General features: G+C 37.2%; 1 protein-coding gene across 3 annotated transcripts in view; it reads right to left on the minus strand.

Annotated features, from left to right (window-relative positions):
* The window catches only part of GYS2 (glycogen synthase 2), a 51,146-nt gene that overhangs the window by 13,103 nt on the left and 20,086 nt on the right, over window positions 1-17,957 (minus strand). For all 3 annotated transcript variants that reach the window (XM_013102947.5, XM_013102945.5, XM_013102946.5), the window contains 4 exons: window positions 12,357-12,501; window positions 6,348-6,465; window positions 5,727-5,847; window positions 3,176-3,282 (listed from right to left, as the gene is read on the minus strand). In XM_013102947.5, the coding sequence (XP_012958401.1) occupies window positions 3,176-3,282; window positions 5,727-5,847; window positions 6,348-6,465; window positions 12,357-12,501 (491 nt within the window). The remainder of the gene's footprint in view (window positions 1-3,175; window positions 3,283-5,726; window positions 5,848-6,347; window positions 6,466-12,356; window positions 12,502-17,957) is intronic.

Below are 17,957 nucleotides of genomic sequence, written 5' to 3' on the forward strand. Positions count from 1 at the left end.
AAGAGAGCTGTCGTGGTTTAACCCGGCCGGCAGCTAAACACCACGCAGCCGTTCGCTCACCCTCCCCCCTCCCTCTCTGGGACGGGGGAGAGAAATGGAGAGTGAAGCCCGTGAGTTGAGATAAAGACAGTTTAATAAGACAGGAAAATAATAATAACAAAAATAATAATAACAATAATAATAATAATGATACAATGGTGATAATACGAAAGTAATAGTATGTACAAACAAGTGATGCACAATGCAATTGCTCACCACCCGCTGACCGATGCCCAGCCTAACCCCGAGCAGTCCGGCCCCCTCCCCCCAGCTAGCCACCCCTATATATTGTTTAGCATGACGTCAGATGGTATGGAATACCCCTTTGGCTAGTTTGGGTCACCTGTCCTGGGTCTGTCCCCTCCCAGCTCTTACTGCACCCCCAGCCTGCCCGTTGGCAGGACAGAGCAAAAGGCTGAGATGTCCTTGGCTTAGTATAAGCACTGCTCTGCAACAATTAAAGCATCGGGGTGTTATCAGCACTCTTCTCATCCTAAGCCAAAACACAGCATTCCACCAGCTACTAGGAAGAAAATTAATTCTGTGCTAACTGAAACCAGGACAAGAGCATTTACATGACTCTTAAGTAAAGAAACATAATAATTGACATTGGACACTAATCAAGACTCGGAGGTTCCCAACTTAACATGACTTTATGAAAGATGTAGGATATGAGAGGTAAATAAATAAGGATTTTAAAGCAAGCTTTTTCCTTCAATTTCAGACCTGTTTCTTAACTTAAAGACTTTTGAAAATAAGAGTTAGACTAACAAGTAGTTTGACAAAAAATAGTTTGCAAACAAACACACAAAAAACTTCCTGAAAATCATGGGCTATGTTTTAAGCCAATAATAAAACCCAGAAGTGTTATATTTTAGTTGAGAAAGAACACCAGCAAACAGCTATTCTAAATATAAAGAGCCATTTATATTATCCTATCTCTATAATAAATAACTTGAAAATACAGATGAAAGTGCTGTTTAAAATATAGCGCACACATGCTCAATTTGACTAAAATGCTCTCTTTCATGGAACTTTTCCTTCTTTCCTACTTTCTAAGAATTTGATTTTGGGCTAAGACAAAACTTGTGAAGTGAAATCCTAAACTTCACCAAGCTGAAAATTGACATACTAATTTTTAGTTGCTCTCTTCCAGCTCACAAAGATACAGTAGTGGATGAGTTAATTGTGGATGAGACGTAAAGCAACTTAAGGTCAAAACAAATTGATCCAAATGTCAGTAAGCTAGTCCCCTCAAAACTGTATTTTCATTGACTAATGCCATGAGCAATCTCCAAAACTTAACTCAGATAGGATATGCTGCTGTTTCATAAAGAGAGGAAAAAAGTGATTCTATATCCCAGATCAGCCATCATGTATTCCTCAATAACTGCCAATGTCTTCTAGCATTTAAGTTCTGTGACATCCTTAAAATCAACTAAAAATATTATTAACACTCATATCAGGCGTTTTTATCCACCAGCTCCAGATGCTGACCATGACAGTTCTTCATGTGAGGACACAAAGACTCTTTTGCTTTTCACAGAGCATAGTGGGAAGAATAGCTGGAAACAGCATTTTTTTTGTGTGATTTCACATCTTTAAAGTTACCTTTACTGTTACCATTGCACCTGCATTACTGAGTACCAGAGAAACAACCATGTAGTAGAGATAAAGCAGGGAAAAACCTTTTCATATTTTATTTAAATAAACTTTACTAATATATCATATATTATTTATTTAATATAAACCTGTTGCATTGCATTCAAACATTACATACTTCATATCAAAAACACAGTAGAAGCAAACAATGGCTTGTTGCAAGCATGGCTGTTTCTCACTGTGCTTACATTATTTTCCTGTAGTTAATTCAGAGCCAGATCCTGGCCCTATGACAGCAGTGACTTCACTTGAATTCACTTCAGGATTCAACAGTATTTCCATCTGAATAGCCAGTTCCTGCATATAGAGGTCTTATTAAAAACTCTGGCTATGTTACCTCACTTTAGCCATCTACAGTTAAAACCAGTTGTGTAAATCCTCTGCATATCAATCAATGGTGACAATCAATTTCAGGGGATGATTCCCTTCACTCATCTTAGACTCTTCCTGAGGTGGTATAGGATGAATCATTATCTGGAGAGAACCACCACTCTCTACTAGCAGTGAAAGCAGCTCAGATGCATTGCTTTTAGGAAGCCACAGATGAGCAATTAATTTCACCCTCTACCCTTTTGGCACCTGTTTCCAGAGTGGTAACCAGGTAGAATGATTCCTGCAAGTCCCCCAGAATTGCTGAGAGATGACTCTGGAGATAATCTAGAGAGTAAATAGATCTTTCCTATTTGTCATCTTTTCAGATATAGCAAGAGCTAAATAAGTTCAATCACCTATGTTGAACTATTTCTGTCACTGCTCCTGTGCAGTTTTAGTATGTCCCCTCCTGTGCAGAATCACTTAGCCATTAAAGGGAGGTGAGTTTAGAGCTGCATGTTGAGTTCTGCCCCTAATTTGCTTTTTTGTTCAAAGTTGTAAAATGAAAAACTGTTAAAATGAGGACTGTGAGCGTTTTTCTTTGTAATTGCAAGTTTCACCACTTGGGTCTAGCCATCGCTCATTGTAAACTATATAGAAAATTACACACAATTGATATCAACTGCTATTTTTCTGCTGGATTAGACAGAACACTTTCCATATTTCTTAATAAGAGAGCAGATGTAATTAGGTAGGGTTTTTTCCCCACTTATGGCAGAGAAGCTTACTCCTGTAAATTAGCAAGCAGTCCTTATTTTGTGGCAGCTCAGTGTCAAGTCCAAAGGAAGAAACAGAACAAATCCAGAAGACTAGGTTTTCTGGAGCATTTGACTTTGTCACTACAAACCAAGTACTGGCTGCTACCTTGTTACAAAACATGACAAGAAAACTTCACTAAAAATAACCTAGAACAAAAAATATATAATTTACCCTTATTTATCATTCCCATCTCTTTCATCCCCACAAATACATTCTCACAATCAAAATGTTACTCACAATCCTTGATTTTAGCAGAGCAAAAAGAAAGCATTATTATTAATCAGAAACATTTGCACGTCTCCTTATTTGACTACACAAGACCTTCAGTGACAATGGTAATTACCAGAGCTGCTTCCGGACTGCTTGTCCTTTCAGGGTTTCCACATTGAAATTGTTTGTCTTTGCTGGCATAATGAAGAACACAACAACTGTAACATCACTCTTATGTACCTGCATGGACATGAGACAGAGAGGAAAAAAGAATCTCACCACATGGTATCATTGCCCACTTTAACACTAAGCATTAGCCACAGCAAAACTAAATACACTTTGATTAGTTATCCAAGAAGGCTCTGATCTTATTACTTTCCTTTCAGCTGTGAAGTTTTTGTCAAGTCAGAAGTATAGCTGAAAACAGATACAGGCAAACATGTCAATTGCCGAGTTCCAATTTGGGCAACATGGATCTCCCTGACTTCTCATGGCTTAAGGACCATGGCTTAGGATGTGAAAATAAACAGAAAGAGTTAAAAATACAACACAGATTTTCTCATGTGACATAAATGTGGTTGGCTCAAAGGGGTGAGAAATTAATTTACTAGCTGGGGTATGGTCAGCCACAGGGCAAGGGATTCTCTATAACCAGCAGAACTATCTTCCATAGTAACACTGCCTCAGATGAATGTTCTGAAAGAGATGTTATCAGCAACCACTGTGTACCTGAACTCCTAGCACAAAATCTGCCAGGTACACAAAGAACTGCTAGTAACTTCTTGATCATCTCTCACATCCATCTCACTCCAAAGACAAAAACTACATGACAAAAAAAAATGACAATTTGGTTATAGGGAAACTCCTCACAGGGAGCAGAAAGAGGTTTACTCATGTCAGCAGCTCTTTAAAGAAAACTGAGAGTAAACTATGTTCAGAGCTGTAAAAACTGCATTATTTTTAATTGCCTCTCCTCTAAACTTTAGACACACAAACATGCTGTTAGCACACCTTCTCTCAGAATGAAGTATAGGAAAACATGCAGTACAAAATAATAAGATTAATCTATCATTTTAAGATTCCTCCCTTCCCTTTCTTCAGGGCAGGTCCAAAATCCATTATGCTATTTTCTCAGCGTATATTAACAATCTGCCATAATATACATACTTTATCTTTGACATATCAGTCAAGTGTTTTAGTAGTAAAGGAAAATGATTTTATACTGTAGAATAATTCTATCCAATGCTATGTATTTTTGAGGTTCAGGCACACTGCTGGAGACTTGTTCAAGAAGCACTATAATTCTCAGATTCACAGGTGGTACAGGTTATTGTGCTGTTCCCAGACAAATCATCTCTCCAGAATTAATGACAGAGCAAGTGTTCTTTGGAACAGTAGCACAATAAAGCCATGTTCAGCTAATGGGAAAAGCAAGCCCCAGTACACTTCTAGAGTACTCTGGAAAACTAACCTCAGTTTCTGTTGATTTTCCATCAACCTAGCTGCTTGTCATTTGTTTTGCATCAGTCATCAGATAAAATAATAGAATACTGCAATAATTGCTTAAGCAGTTCTTTCCTTCTTACCATGCAAGACCTTCTACATGTATGTTATCAGCATTTATAGTTCATAGCTGTGTAAATGCCAATAAAAGGTAGCTATTTTTGCACAGCATTGCCAAACAACAAAACACAGGTATTTGGCAAAGTTGTGGAGGAAATCCTTAAGTTATATGAGGTGATCTGTTGTGTGAGTGAGTGGATTAGTATTTCCAGGAAATCCACAGGCTCTAATGACATTCTAATAGAAGGCAGCAGTAGAACAAGTGTACTCAGGGCCTTGAACACCAGTATTTTGTCAGCCCTGCTGACAATACTGCATCAAGGTTTTTATTCAGATTTTCCACATCATTTAAGTGACAAAGTACAAAAGAGAGACTGGGACAACTTGTGAGATGACTGAAAACTGATCAGTTTGTTTTTTTTTTTTTAAAAAAAAAAAAAATATATATATTTATTTATTGTTAATATAGTCCTTGTGACACATCTGGAGATGTTTTCAGTGACCTCAGTTGCAGAGGTCACTCTCTCTGCTCTTTGGTCATGACAAGGTCTAGGTCTTTTCTCCATTAAAGTACTCCATACACAAACTAAGAAACATTGCATTCATTTTTATCTGAGAAAACAGAAGCATTGTGCAGTGACTGGCCTCCCCATGCTCACTCATCAGGACACTGTTGTACTTGGAATTTGAATGCAAGATTCCCATCCAATATGATAATAGTAGTCAAAAAAAAAATCACGGTCAGGTTCTAATCAATTATGTGATTGCATTAAAAAGATGTTTTAAAGTTGCATCATTACAGGATGATTTTTTATTTGCCTTCTGATAAGTATACCTTCAGAGCTAATTCTTTAAGCATATTTTTAGTACTTTTCTTTAAAAACGAGGGTCGTAACCACAGATTAACTTCTTGAACTATGTAAGTAATTATTTTTAAGCAACCTGGGAGTGTTGTATGTTCTGATGATTCAGGGAGAAAGCTTTATGAAAACTTTGAATATTCCGTAATTATTTTCCTGTAAACCAAGAATATTGCATGGAAATTCTTGCATGTCACTTCCATAGTAAGGAAAGTTTGAGTGTAAGATCTACTTTTTCTACATTTCCAGAAGCTTTCTTACCCTCAGCAAAAAGTTTAATCTTGATAAGGCTTCTAGAAACATATCAGCTCCCTTGTTGGAAAATTCATATCTCCCAGCAATGAAGAAAAATAATGTCTTTTCAAGACTGAAGTCAAGGTGGCTGAAACCAAGCAAAAAAACAGACAAACACAAAATGTTTTTCAAGATGTAATCATACAAAACACACACTAGCTTTCTATTCTGGAGGAATTTACTGTCTCAAGAAAACAATGACAAAGAGGCTTTTCTTTAAATTACGGTGACTATCTTAATCTGATAAACTCTATCTTGGGTAAATAATTGGAAAAAGAAACAAACAAACAAAACAAAACAAAACAAAAGACCATCTGACCTTCTGACCTTCTGCCTGATTCCATAAGATGTTAAGCAGGGCTAGAGCTGGTGTCTGAAATTCCTTCGGCTTCTGATTGAGAAATCCCAGATTGATATTTGACTAAGTTGGTAATATTTCACCTCCATTATGAAGTATTTGTTGTTCTTCCTGTGTTTTTTTGTTTGTTTGTTTATTTTTTTAATTGTTGTTGGTTTTTTTTTTGTAGGGTTTTTTTTTTTTTTAATAGTTGGACAACCATTGCTGAATTTTGAAAAGTAAAAGCATACCCATAGAAATGACCTCGAATGAACTCTTGGATCCTAGCCTTGTACATGGAATGCAAATTCTGAAACTCATGCATTGCTGAAAATTTCTTAATGTTCAAGCCATTTGGGGTGACAACATCTGGAAAAGCAGAGAAAAGGCAGAGGTAGACATCTTCAGAGTCAGAGAAATCTTTAAGGAAAGAACCAGTGTCTTTCAGTGTCAGCATGTGAACAGTTAATATAGTCTTATTACTCATAGCTAGAGAACAGCACTGCCTAACACAATGCTTTCCACCAGTTTTCTCCTCAGAGCTATTGCATGTGGTATTCCACTGTCTACAGTATTGAAATGGCTTTGTATCATTTTGACCTGTACTCAGCATTAGCATAGACCCTGATGGATAGAAAGGTCCCTTTTGCCCTATCAGGACAGAAATTATGCTTCCATTTGGTCATTTTTTGTTCAATACAACCTTCACCACTTTAATCTTGACATCACTGTTGCCTGCTTTATTACTGTACATTGAAAGCTCTTGAAAGCAGAAATTGTGCCATACTATGCACTTGCTCACTGCATGGCAAAACAGTCTGTTCTATCCAGACTTATGAGGATTTACCAGAAAAGAGTGTATCAGAAACCTTTCTGAAGGGACCATCTTTCATTAAGCTGTTGGATTTCTCCTTCAAATAGCCACAGAATATTATGTTTTACACTTTTATAGCAGCTCTTCTCAAAAATACCAAAGCATCATGCAGTTAAAATTTGCTCATATACAGTACCTTCTAAGTTAGAGTTATGGATAGGTGCAGCTTGTTCCAGCCAACACTGAAATTCTGTCACCCTTCACCTTTCTGGTACAGCACAGCAGCTATTTAAAGGCTTGCCCTAAATCTAGTTAAAGTAAATGGAAAGAATGTCGTTTTCTTCCCTTTGAGTTTATTTATTAAAGCTGTGTGTGGAAAAGAAAGAGGGGCCAGTACCTTCACAGTAACACAGCTGACTTCAGTAGACTGACACTAGATTACACCAGAGATTCTTCAAATTCAAAGAATCTTCAAAGAAGGAAGAAACTCTAATTATTAGACGATGCATCAGCATTGATTTCATACTTGTACACCTGATAAGTGTCATCAGATGTCTAGTAACCACAATCATCAGCTGTAGTCATTGTTAAAGCTTTATGCAACATCCAAATGACCTTCACGAAAAATACCATTCCCTACCACTTCTTCGTGAAAAAAAAAAGAAACAGCATTTCCTTTGATCTCAGTACATATAGTTAACTGTCCCCATTCACATCAAGATTACTATTAAGAGCACTGGCTCTTGCTTGCCACTTAATACAGGGCTTGAAGTTATTGCCATTGTGGTCTTTCAGTCAATGATGCCTGACATTCATTTTTTTTCTGTTCCTTCCCCTCAAAAGCAGAGGTTTGCTATAGCATTAAGCATCTGACCTAATACAAACTGTCTCTTATTTCTGGGGACACTCAACATGACATCTTTAAAACATCCAAGGCTCCTTCAGCTGAATACATAGAATCACAGAATTACTTAGGTTGGAAAATACCTCAAAGATCATCTAGTCCAACCTTTAACCTAGTACAGACAAGTCCACCACTAAACCATGTTGCTAAGTTCTACATCTACACATTTCTTGAAGACCTCTAGGGACAGGGACTCAACCGCTTCCCTGGGCAGTCTATTACAATGCAGCACAACCCTTTTGGTAAAGAAATTTCTCCTAGTATCCGACTTAATACTCCCCTGGCACAACTTGAAGCCATTCCCTCTAGTCCTATCACTAGCTATATTTGAGAAGAGGCTGACCCCCAGCTCCCCACAGCTTCCTTTCAGGTAGTTTCAGAGAGCAATAAGGTCTCCCCTGAGCCTCCTCTTCTCCAGACTAAACAACCCCAGTTCCCTCCTCACAGGACTTGTGCTCCAGGCCCTTCACCAGCTTCATAGCCCTTCTCTGGACACGCTCTAGGGCCTTGATGTTTTTTCTTTACTGAGGGGCCCAAAACTGAACATAGTACTCAAGGTGCAGCCTCACCAGAGCATAGCAGAGGGGGACGATCGCCTCCCTGGTTCTGCTGGCTACACTATTCCTGATACAAGCCAGGATGCCATTGGCCTTCTTGGCCAGCTGGGCACGCTGCCGGCTCATGTTCAACTGGCTATCAAACAATAACCCCAGGTCCCTTTTCTTATCACGGTCATTTAAAATAAGTTCAATCAGTTCTCCATATTCTGTCCAATATACTTGCCTGACCTTTTTCAGGCAAATGTCATGGCCATTTTTAATGACTTCCTTGAAATTTAGTCTACTTTACCAGTATTTGTATTTCCCGTCCAAGTAAATGATCTCTGATAACTCTTTACCTTATGAAGTGTTCTGGGACTCTTTATGTTAAATGGCAGTAGATAAAAATACAACCTTTATTAGTAACCATGGAACACCAAAAATTTTGATGGATTTCTCTTGAAATAGCATATTTCAAACTGAAGACCAGCATTTACCAGAAATTTTTGCTTGTTAAGCTCCAGAGATTTGATTCTCCGTGACAAGAAAGGAGAGTTTTGGTGACACTAACAAGAAATCTTGAGTCCTTCTTGCTTTCTGCTGCCCATAACCAGAGAACTACAGTGGAGCTACTCTGACCAAAGTCCTGTGTGGGCTGATACAAGTATTTCATTAAAAGAGCTGAAACACCCTCCATTTCTCCTTGTGTTTGCCAACAGTGTATCTTCTCCTTCCTCTGAACTACTTACTCAGCATGGGAGAACTGGCTCATGCAGGACTTAGCTTTGATACTGTAACTACTTTCAAGCTCTTCCCAACAAAATAAGAATCCTTGATGGGGGTATTGCTGGCCAGTTTCCGTCCACTGTCTGGTATTTATTATATTATTATCAGTGCATTTTGGACATTCTCACCCAGCAGCAGCAGGCTGTGTATCACCCACTCAAATGTTCTTTGATTCAAATGCAGCTCCATTTACCCTTTCATCAGTAACGGGGCTTGATCTGTCTCTTAAGCCTTTGCAGTACAAAATAAGCATGGTCTTTCAAAGCATCCATTTCACTATTTCTGCTCAACATACAATAACATTTTGAATATGTGTGAAGAAATGTACCCTTGCCTTTGTGGAAAAAGTGATGAAAGAGGGCTTTGTTCCTGTTTTAAATGTGGGGTTCTTTTGTTTTCTTTAATGTATTAATGATATTTTTGTTTTAAAATCATCCCAAGTAGATGAAATCAGAATGATTCATCTTCTGTATTCACAGGAAATAAACTGGCATTGATTTAAGTAATAACAGTACAGTATGATGTTTTCGTTTGATAAATTGCAGTTTCAGGGTTGACTCACTTTTTCAGCATTTACTCCTGTGGCTTTGATCAAATATATGCAGATTCAAAGTCTAGATTTAGATCTTAACTGATACCTAAATATGTTGGAATTTTGATTCAAAGTCTTCTCTACTGGTAACAAAAAATATGTTTCATAACTGAATGTAAATATTAGAAATCCCACAATATCAGTTTTCAAATCATGGCAATATAACTTATGATCACTGACAGAATCTTGCATGATCAAAAAAAATCGGTTTAACATCAGACACTCCAGCTTTTGACAAACAAATTGATAAATTACTGATCAAATTTAGTACTCCTAAAACTGAAGCACTATGGCAGCATGTGAAATCTGTCTGATGTAAGCAGTCATTCTGCCAGGTTTAGACTACACACTTTATCTTATTATGCACACTCTATACACATGGCAAAGTGCCCTTTGTCCTGATGCAAAAGCCCTCTATAGTTTTAAAGAGGCTTTTCTATGTGATGACATTTGTAATGTAAATTATAATCCAAGTTTAATATGAATGAGAAATATCAGAGACCGCTGTACTTATCACATTTCCTCAACTGGTTTTAGTTAACAACTTTGTTGTGAAGCTTACCTCTCAATAAATTCAAGTGCAAACAAAAGATAACAATTTTGTGCCAATTCTGCACTCCCCTTTTAAAAGCTTGTTTTCTAAAGTGATCATGAAGTTGATTTTAAAAATTCTTTCACTATTCATGTTCCTTTGCAGAACTCAAGCTTAATGATTTACTGAGAGTTTGCTGACGTTTCTGAACAGCCAACATCTATGTTGATTTCACAACTATAGAAAGAATAAATAGTGTGAGAATAGACCCCCTACACAGTTTATTTGTGGTCTAAGATTTAAAGTAACAATGAAGTAGTTATTCCCATCAGAACATATTTTCCACTTATAATTGTCCCCTAGGATTTGTGGTACCAATTCCTATGGAATTTCTTGGTAGCTCTATCAACATGAAGTATGGTATTTGTCAACATTTTTTAACCCAAGCATTAAATATATTTACTTGCTTTCTTCAAAGTTTCAAAAATACACAAAAAGCTCAGGCCTGTAAATCTCTGGGTATGGAATTCCCTTCAGCTTCACCTGAAGTTCTATCTGCAATATGCAGATTTCCTCTCCCAAATTAAACTGGATTCAGATTGATTTCAATCTCCTAAAATACCTAAACATAAACTATGATTTTTAATTAAAGCTATTGTGTGGAGAAGCCTCATGCCAATATAAAACAGCTTCAAAAGTCTGATTTTCAGAGGTTGAGTTCTCTGCCCTTGACAAGAAACAAGTCCTTTCAGAAAGATCCCCGGTTAGGTGACCAGACACAAATTACTTTTAGGATGTGGCTGTCATGCTTAAAAAGGAAATTTCTTCTAATTTCATCATGCTATTGTCAGTTGGTCAGTAATGAGACAGAGGATCCAATGGATAACCTCACCTTTATACTAATGCATAAACTGTGATGTGGCTTCAAGCATTGAAGGTAATAGGGATAGCAGTCTCAGAGCTATAATTAGCACTGCAATTCACCTAAAATAAATCTATAAAGAATAAGCAAACCAAAATTAAACCAAAAGTTCTTTGAGCATTGCTATACTTAAAATAATCAACTAAGATATAAGCACACCTACTAAATGGTCTCAAAACTGTTTTGCAGTTTTTCCCCTATGATGCATTCTTGTGAATGGATTATTGTGGCTTATCTTTCTAGAGCACTGTGCTGTTTTAAACGGTATTTCAATGACACACCAAGCTCGGATTATTACCTTCCTCAAACTCCATGCATGGAATACAGTAAGGTTTGAAGATAAATTCCATATTTTATAAGACAAGTGCAAAGGGAAAAATTGGACAAAGTTTTGGGCATGCATATCAACTATTTTTTTAAACTGTACTGATTGGTCTAGTGGAAAATCATGGTTCATGATTTGTCCAAAATCATTGGCCATGATTATCATGATTAGGTTCTAAAATCATGATGGTTATAACCACACTGCTGTTTCTAGCTGTGAGAAATATAGGCAAATGAAGTGCATTCATTTGTGATTTATTTTTTTTGTCTTTCTCATCATTTGCAATATTAACTAGAGAAAAACAGGGTTAACACTGGAAAGTACAACACATCTAACACTGGTTCACACATGAAAACTTTTGCTATAGTTTCAAAAGAGCATATTGCTTCGTACTAGCAAAGCAACCAATCTCACACTGTGTAAAAACTGGTGAAATGTATTACAAATATTCCACCTTCTGCTTTCATCAGTTGACCTCTGGTCAACTGGAAGATAGTGATAATATATGTCTACCTCAGTAGACAATACTCCTGAAGCTTAGCTATCCCTGCGAAGAAAACATATTATCCATAGAGGTAAACTAATGCTCTCCCAAAACAGTACAGAATGTAGCTATTGAATGGTGCTGAACTCAATTTCTTCCACATTACGTATGCTACTAGAATGTGTTTCAAGTGATATCGTCTGCACATTTCTTTTGTAAACTAGTTATTCTCTGTAGTGTAGTCACATGTATGGACACGAAGTGCCTTGCACTTCATGTTTATATGCCTGTCTGTTATTTTAATTCAGTGTGAGAAAATGTAGATACTGAGAGGAAATATAAGAAAACAATTCAGGTCTTACCAGGATTTCTTTTAAGCATGTGTTCTGCTTCTATAGCCGTTATCTGTGAGACTGTGGTGAACACATGGGCACAATGTACAGATGCCCGTTCCATACAATACCGATGGTAAATCTGTCTTTCTCCTGCTTCTTTGTCAATGTCAAACTGTTAAATAACAATATAAACAAACAAGACACTTAAGTGATGTGCCCATCAGACTTAGCACCATAAAGAAAGTTTCTCAAGTTAAGCTTGATTTCCCCAGGGAATTACTTGTGAATGTGGTCTCTCTGCCTCTTTTTTTAGCCATTTAATCAACTTCAAAGAGACTGATGGCAAAAGACAAGTCCTGGTTCCTGCATGTTTATGAAAAAAAATGGCAGCTGAGCAGTGGAAGGAGGCACAGGTTAATGATCCGATGATACATAAGGATCTGTGCTGTCTGGCCTGCTGACTGGCCACATTATTTTGCCTCTTTCCTGGACTTGTTGGAAAAATTGGTAGAGTAGGGAAGTTGCTGGTAACTGAAGGTATAGGGGGGAGAGAAGAGAAATGGAATGGGGACAAAAAGAGATCTGGTGGCTGGGTAGTCTGCTGGGAATCATAGGTAGGCAAGAGAGAAATGGAGTTATTAAAGTTATGGAGAGGTGGAATATTACAACTCAGCCACAAATTCCAATGGAACAAAGAAAATAGAAAATGAGATATTTTCTGATGCTCAGAGCTGTTCTTCCTCTAAGTCCACCACTACTATTTGCTGCTCTTTTTAGTTCAGTTTTAACTCAGTTAATTTCTAGAGGCAGATGTAAGTTAAACCCCTAGATAAGCCACCCCAAATTATTTTGAAGTCACTTCTAAATTTTGCAGCTGTCTCTTTATTGAGATAAATGAAAACTAAACAAAACAGACAAAGAAAGCTCAGGTTTGGAATCATTAAGTTTTAACAGCAAAGGCAGGTGCAAAGGATTCACCTTCTCTCAGTATCTATTAATTACTGCTCCACACTGAAATTCTCCACTATGGCTGCATTTACCAAGCAGATTCCTTGCCACATGTCCCTATTACTGTCACAATGTTCCTGTGCATTGACAGTACCTGGTGTTGTTCTAGCTAGAGGTGACTGCATTTTACTGATGGATGCTGAGATCTTTGTGAATAACTGCGTATTAGATTTTTACATTCACAAAAGTATTCCAGGAATAGGAGTAAGGACATTAAAAGAAAGCAGGCTTTTCTGTCCCTCTGATATAGAGTTTCTGGCTCACAAATAAATTAGTGAAACAGAAACTGGCAAGAGCTGTGTAGTGAAAACCTTATCACAATGGGAAGAAAATCCACAATACTTATTTAACCCATGCTAAAAAGTTCAAATGTTTATCACTGGTATCCACTGCAAAGTCACTACAAAGTAGTCTAAAAAAGAATAATGCTAATGAGGTGCCAATGATTACAATTAAATGGCAATCCGCTTAGTCTTACATGATGTTTCACTTCTGGGAACATCAAGGTTACCCTCGCCAAGGTCAACAGCACGGGCACCATGTAGACTGCGTGAGCTACACAGAACGTGACTGACTCTCAATGAGCTCTGTCATTATCACTGCTAATGCTAGATGCACAGTCTGATTCTGATTGCATTTGACTCCATAACTTCAGTGACTGTAATAGATTTAACCATTATTATAGGCTGAGCAGAAAATACTATCTATAGTTATGACTTTCTGACCTTTGTTAGCTGCTTTCCATACTTCAGAACTTGGCCAGACATAAAGCTATTTAGACTGTGACTTTCCATGCTGAGTACATGCTTAAGAACTTATCTTAAAGGTAGAGAAAAGGAAAAGAAAATAAAGCTGAATTAAAATACTGAGAGTGACACAGAGCTCCAGTATGATGCTTGGCTTATTCTAACACCAATCTTTTACATTCAGTCCCTAACTGTGTTCTTCCTTTTCTGAGAGACTACCTTGATATTTTTGAGTCTGATCTGCTGAAATGCTGAGCATTTGCATCTGTATTGGAATTCCATGGGACCTTGTGCTCTGAGGTTAATAAAAGCTTTTTAAAAAAAATAAAAATAAAACTTTCCTAAAAGAATATCAATAATGTAACTACCCCCTTAATATGTGTGTGGTAAACAAATTAATTAATGTTTCTGGAGCATTTAGATACCACTGATGACTCTGCAAAACAGCTCTTAAAAATACCGCAGATTTGCCCTCTTCAGAGAAGAAATCTTAATTACATGTAGTAAGAAAGATAGCAGACTGTACAAAAAAATAAATAAATAAATTGGATTGTTCAACTATTGTGTATAAAAGATGGAAAGTGGGGCAATTCTTTAGCACGTTGGGTAAACACATAAAGGGGATGAAATACAATTGCATAGTCAAAACTATGCAAAACTTTTATCAAGTATGCTTGGCTTCATATTTAAAATGTTTTTTAAACTGCTAACAAAACAAACAAACAAACAAACAAACAAACAAACAAAAACAACCAACCAACCAACCAACCAACCAAACCTGGCTAAGCTCTAAAAGTTTGTTGTTCTCGTCTCCTTCCTCACCAAGAATGTATTCTTTACAAAATGTAATTCAAACTACATTTGGGACATGTTCACTAACTGTAAATACGTAGTCCCTCCAACTCTATTGGGAGAATGGTTCTGAAAGGGATTTTTACAAACACTATGGCTTATTTCTTGCTAGCTTTTGTTTCTTTTGTTGCATGGAAACACTTAACATATTTAACACATAAACACACTGACATCTCTCCACATGAAAAAATATTCATTTTTTAATCTTCCGAAAATGAGAAATATTTTATTTTGCACATTCTTACATGACTTTTGTCGTGCATTTTCAAAGGATGTGCATTTCCATTAGCAAGAATTTGCTCTTTGTTAGCAGGTATAAACTGAGGTCATAGAGTCCTCACATTTCATCTGTTCTTATTTTCCAGAAGTTTCCTCCATTGAACCATATTGCCAGATCCTCACCTTTAACCTAATCTGTAGTGTGAAATATGAAATCTCATTGTGTACTTCTGAGCAGGCTAGACTAGTGAGTTCAGAAAATACGTCTTAAACAAGTTGAAGGACAGGTTAAATGGAACTTAACAGATGGGACAGTGCAGGAGACAAATTTAGTCCAAACAGTGGAGTACTGTGCAAAGACAGCTCGAGAACTAGAGGTAACAGCTCTGTATTGAGCTAGTGTGCCAAAATGAAGCAGAACAACAGCACAGCAAGACTGATTTTCAGCTCCAGGCCAGTGTTTTTGCTCAGCAACCTCTCAGCAGTCTGGATGCACTGCTTGTCAGACCCAGCTCAGGTATCTGTGAACTATGTTCCATAATGTTCACTTTCAGCAAGGCCAAAGCAAAATATCTGTGAAGTGCGTCATGCTCACTTATATTTGTTTGCTGTTATCAGCAAATTGGAATACTAGCAAAGCCACAGATGAAAGCTACATCCAGAGAAAAACAGATCTGAGCCAGCTTCACTGTTTTTTTCACTCAGTGGCTTTTAAGGACTAACATCTTTACTGTAAATACTCCATTGCCCTCAGTGAGGATATCCTCCTACCATGACTGTTGAAAACCAAGCAAATTATTAGAATTCACATGATAGCAAGGATTAGATGAGAAAACATTTCCCTTATAAAGCCACTCTAACTCCAAAGCAAAACAGGAAGATGTTCCACAGGCTTGTTTTTGACTGAAACTTGCATTTGTTTAAATGTAGTTCTGAGGAGTAATTCCAACCCATTTAAATCCCTTCTAGAATCCAGGTGATGAGCATAACATTCATTCACGTCTTAAAATTTAGCATGTTAGGGAGCACAATAGGTAATAACTGAACCTGCCAGCATGACATTCCGGTTCAGAGAGCTAAGACAATCTTTGAATGTAAAAAGAAGAGAATATCAAGTGGTTATGGAACACTGGTATTATGTTTCTTTTGGAAAAAAAGAGCAGTTACAGAAGTAATAAATTCAAATTAGACATTCATTGAACTGAGAATGACAATTTGCAAAAGATTTAGAAATGCACAAGAAGAATGATTTGACAGTGGAAAAGAAGGAAAAACTTTGCATAAATAATGTGGATTCCCCTCATCACTTCAGCCTTACCTCAGGAGTGGATAACATTTTTGTATGCAGTTTGTATCTCAAATGAAAACTATAGGTTTGATATATGAATTGGTAGCTGAGGAATTTTTAGGCAGAGAATAAAATTGTTTTTTTCTGGTTTCTAAAGTTGGTGGCATACTCAAGTTCACAAGGTGATTCTGCAGTGCAATCAAGAACTTTCAGAGAGATCAGTGTGGAGTTCAAATTCCTTATTTATGGACAGTTGGAATTGAAAAATCTTCAATTCTAACATAATCACATCAGCTGCCATTGTCCAAAGTGTGTAAGAATTACTTTTTTTTTTTTTTAAATCCAGCTTACATCAGATATAACTCTCATTGATTGTTATCTTGTACAAATAGAACTTTCATTCTGGTATAGCTCAGCCATGCCAAATAAGTCTGAAACTTACACTTTCTGGCTTAAGTCAGATTTCAATTAGCTGCTCTACTACCAAAGTGGGTCAGCTTTGCTTAACAGTGAGCTCAGTGACAGCTACAACAGTTCTGTGCTAAGATGAACAAGAGCTTGTGCTCATATGTTGTCAGCATAGAAGCTTTCCAATGCTCATTTCCATTGGGATTTTTACTACTGTTCCTTTTAGACATCTTGGGACAGAATTCTCCACTACTTTGCAAACTAGATTCAATCACATTGCTAGGTCTGAACAGAAGTGTTACATATTGGCAGGGCACTGTTATATAAGGAAAAAAGCTATAAGGAATGAAACTATTTTTTTTTTTCCTTAGAGCACTTTTCCTGTTAGAACTCAGGGTGATTTTTTAGTAAGAAGCAGCAGAGGCTGAAGTCCACAAACCTCTCAGCTATGCCAGGCCAGTCGTTCACAAAACCATTTTAGTTGCCTCTCAGATGAAACTCCAGGTTAGAACATTTGCCCAAAAGATTGTTCCTAATTCACCTAGGAACTAGCCTGGACCATCATTGTCTCTCAGTCAATTTATAAAAGGTGTTGGTCCATTTAAAGAGGAGAGGAGAGAGAAGAGAGGGGAAAGGAGAGAGGTGAGAAGAGATCCCTTAGTGTGGAAAGCAATAAAAGATTGACATGCTTGATCTTCAGCTGAGAAGTCAGTTGCTCCTGAAGAGAAAAAAGGCTTTATAGGCTCAGAAGTTTATCACAAAACTTTTATCCTAGCAACAAACAAATCTTTACTTTCACTAGTGTAAAAGCTACACTTGACATGGGACAAAGGGAAAAAATTCCATGCATTCCTGGTTGGACTACTTAGATCTGCAAAACTTTTCAAGCTAGCTAAATCTATGATACTATCTCACAGAATCACAGAATCACAGAATTTCTAGGTTGGAAGAGACCTCATTCAGAATGAGGCTCATAATATGCTCTGCTGTTGAAATTAGGAAGTGTTGACTTTGGAAGAGTTCAAGGCAGTAACCTGCAGGTGGAGTTAGCAGTCCCTGACCCATCTGTTTATCCAGGGTTCTTCAGATGCTTAAAGGTAAATAGAA

The sequence above is a fragment of the Anas platyrhynchos genome, chromosome 1 (assembly GCF_047663525.1).
Source record: "Anas platyrhynchos isolate ZD024472 breed Pekin duck chromosome 1, IASCAAS_PekinDuck_T2T, whole genome shotgun sequence".
NCBI classification, from domain to species: Eukaryota; Metazoa; Chordata; class Aves; order Anseriformes; family Anatidae; genus Anas; species Anas platyrhynchos.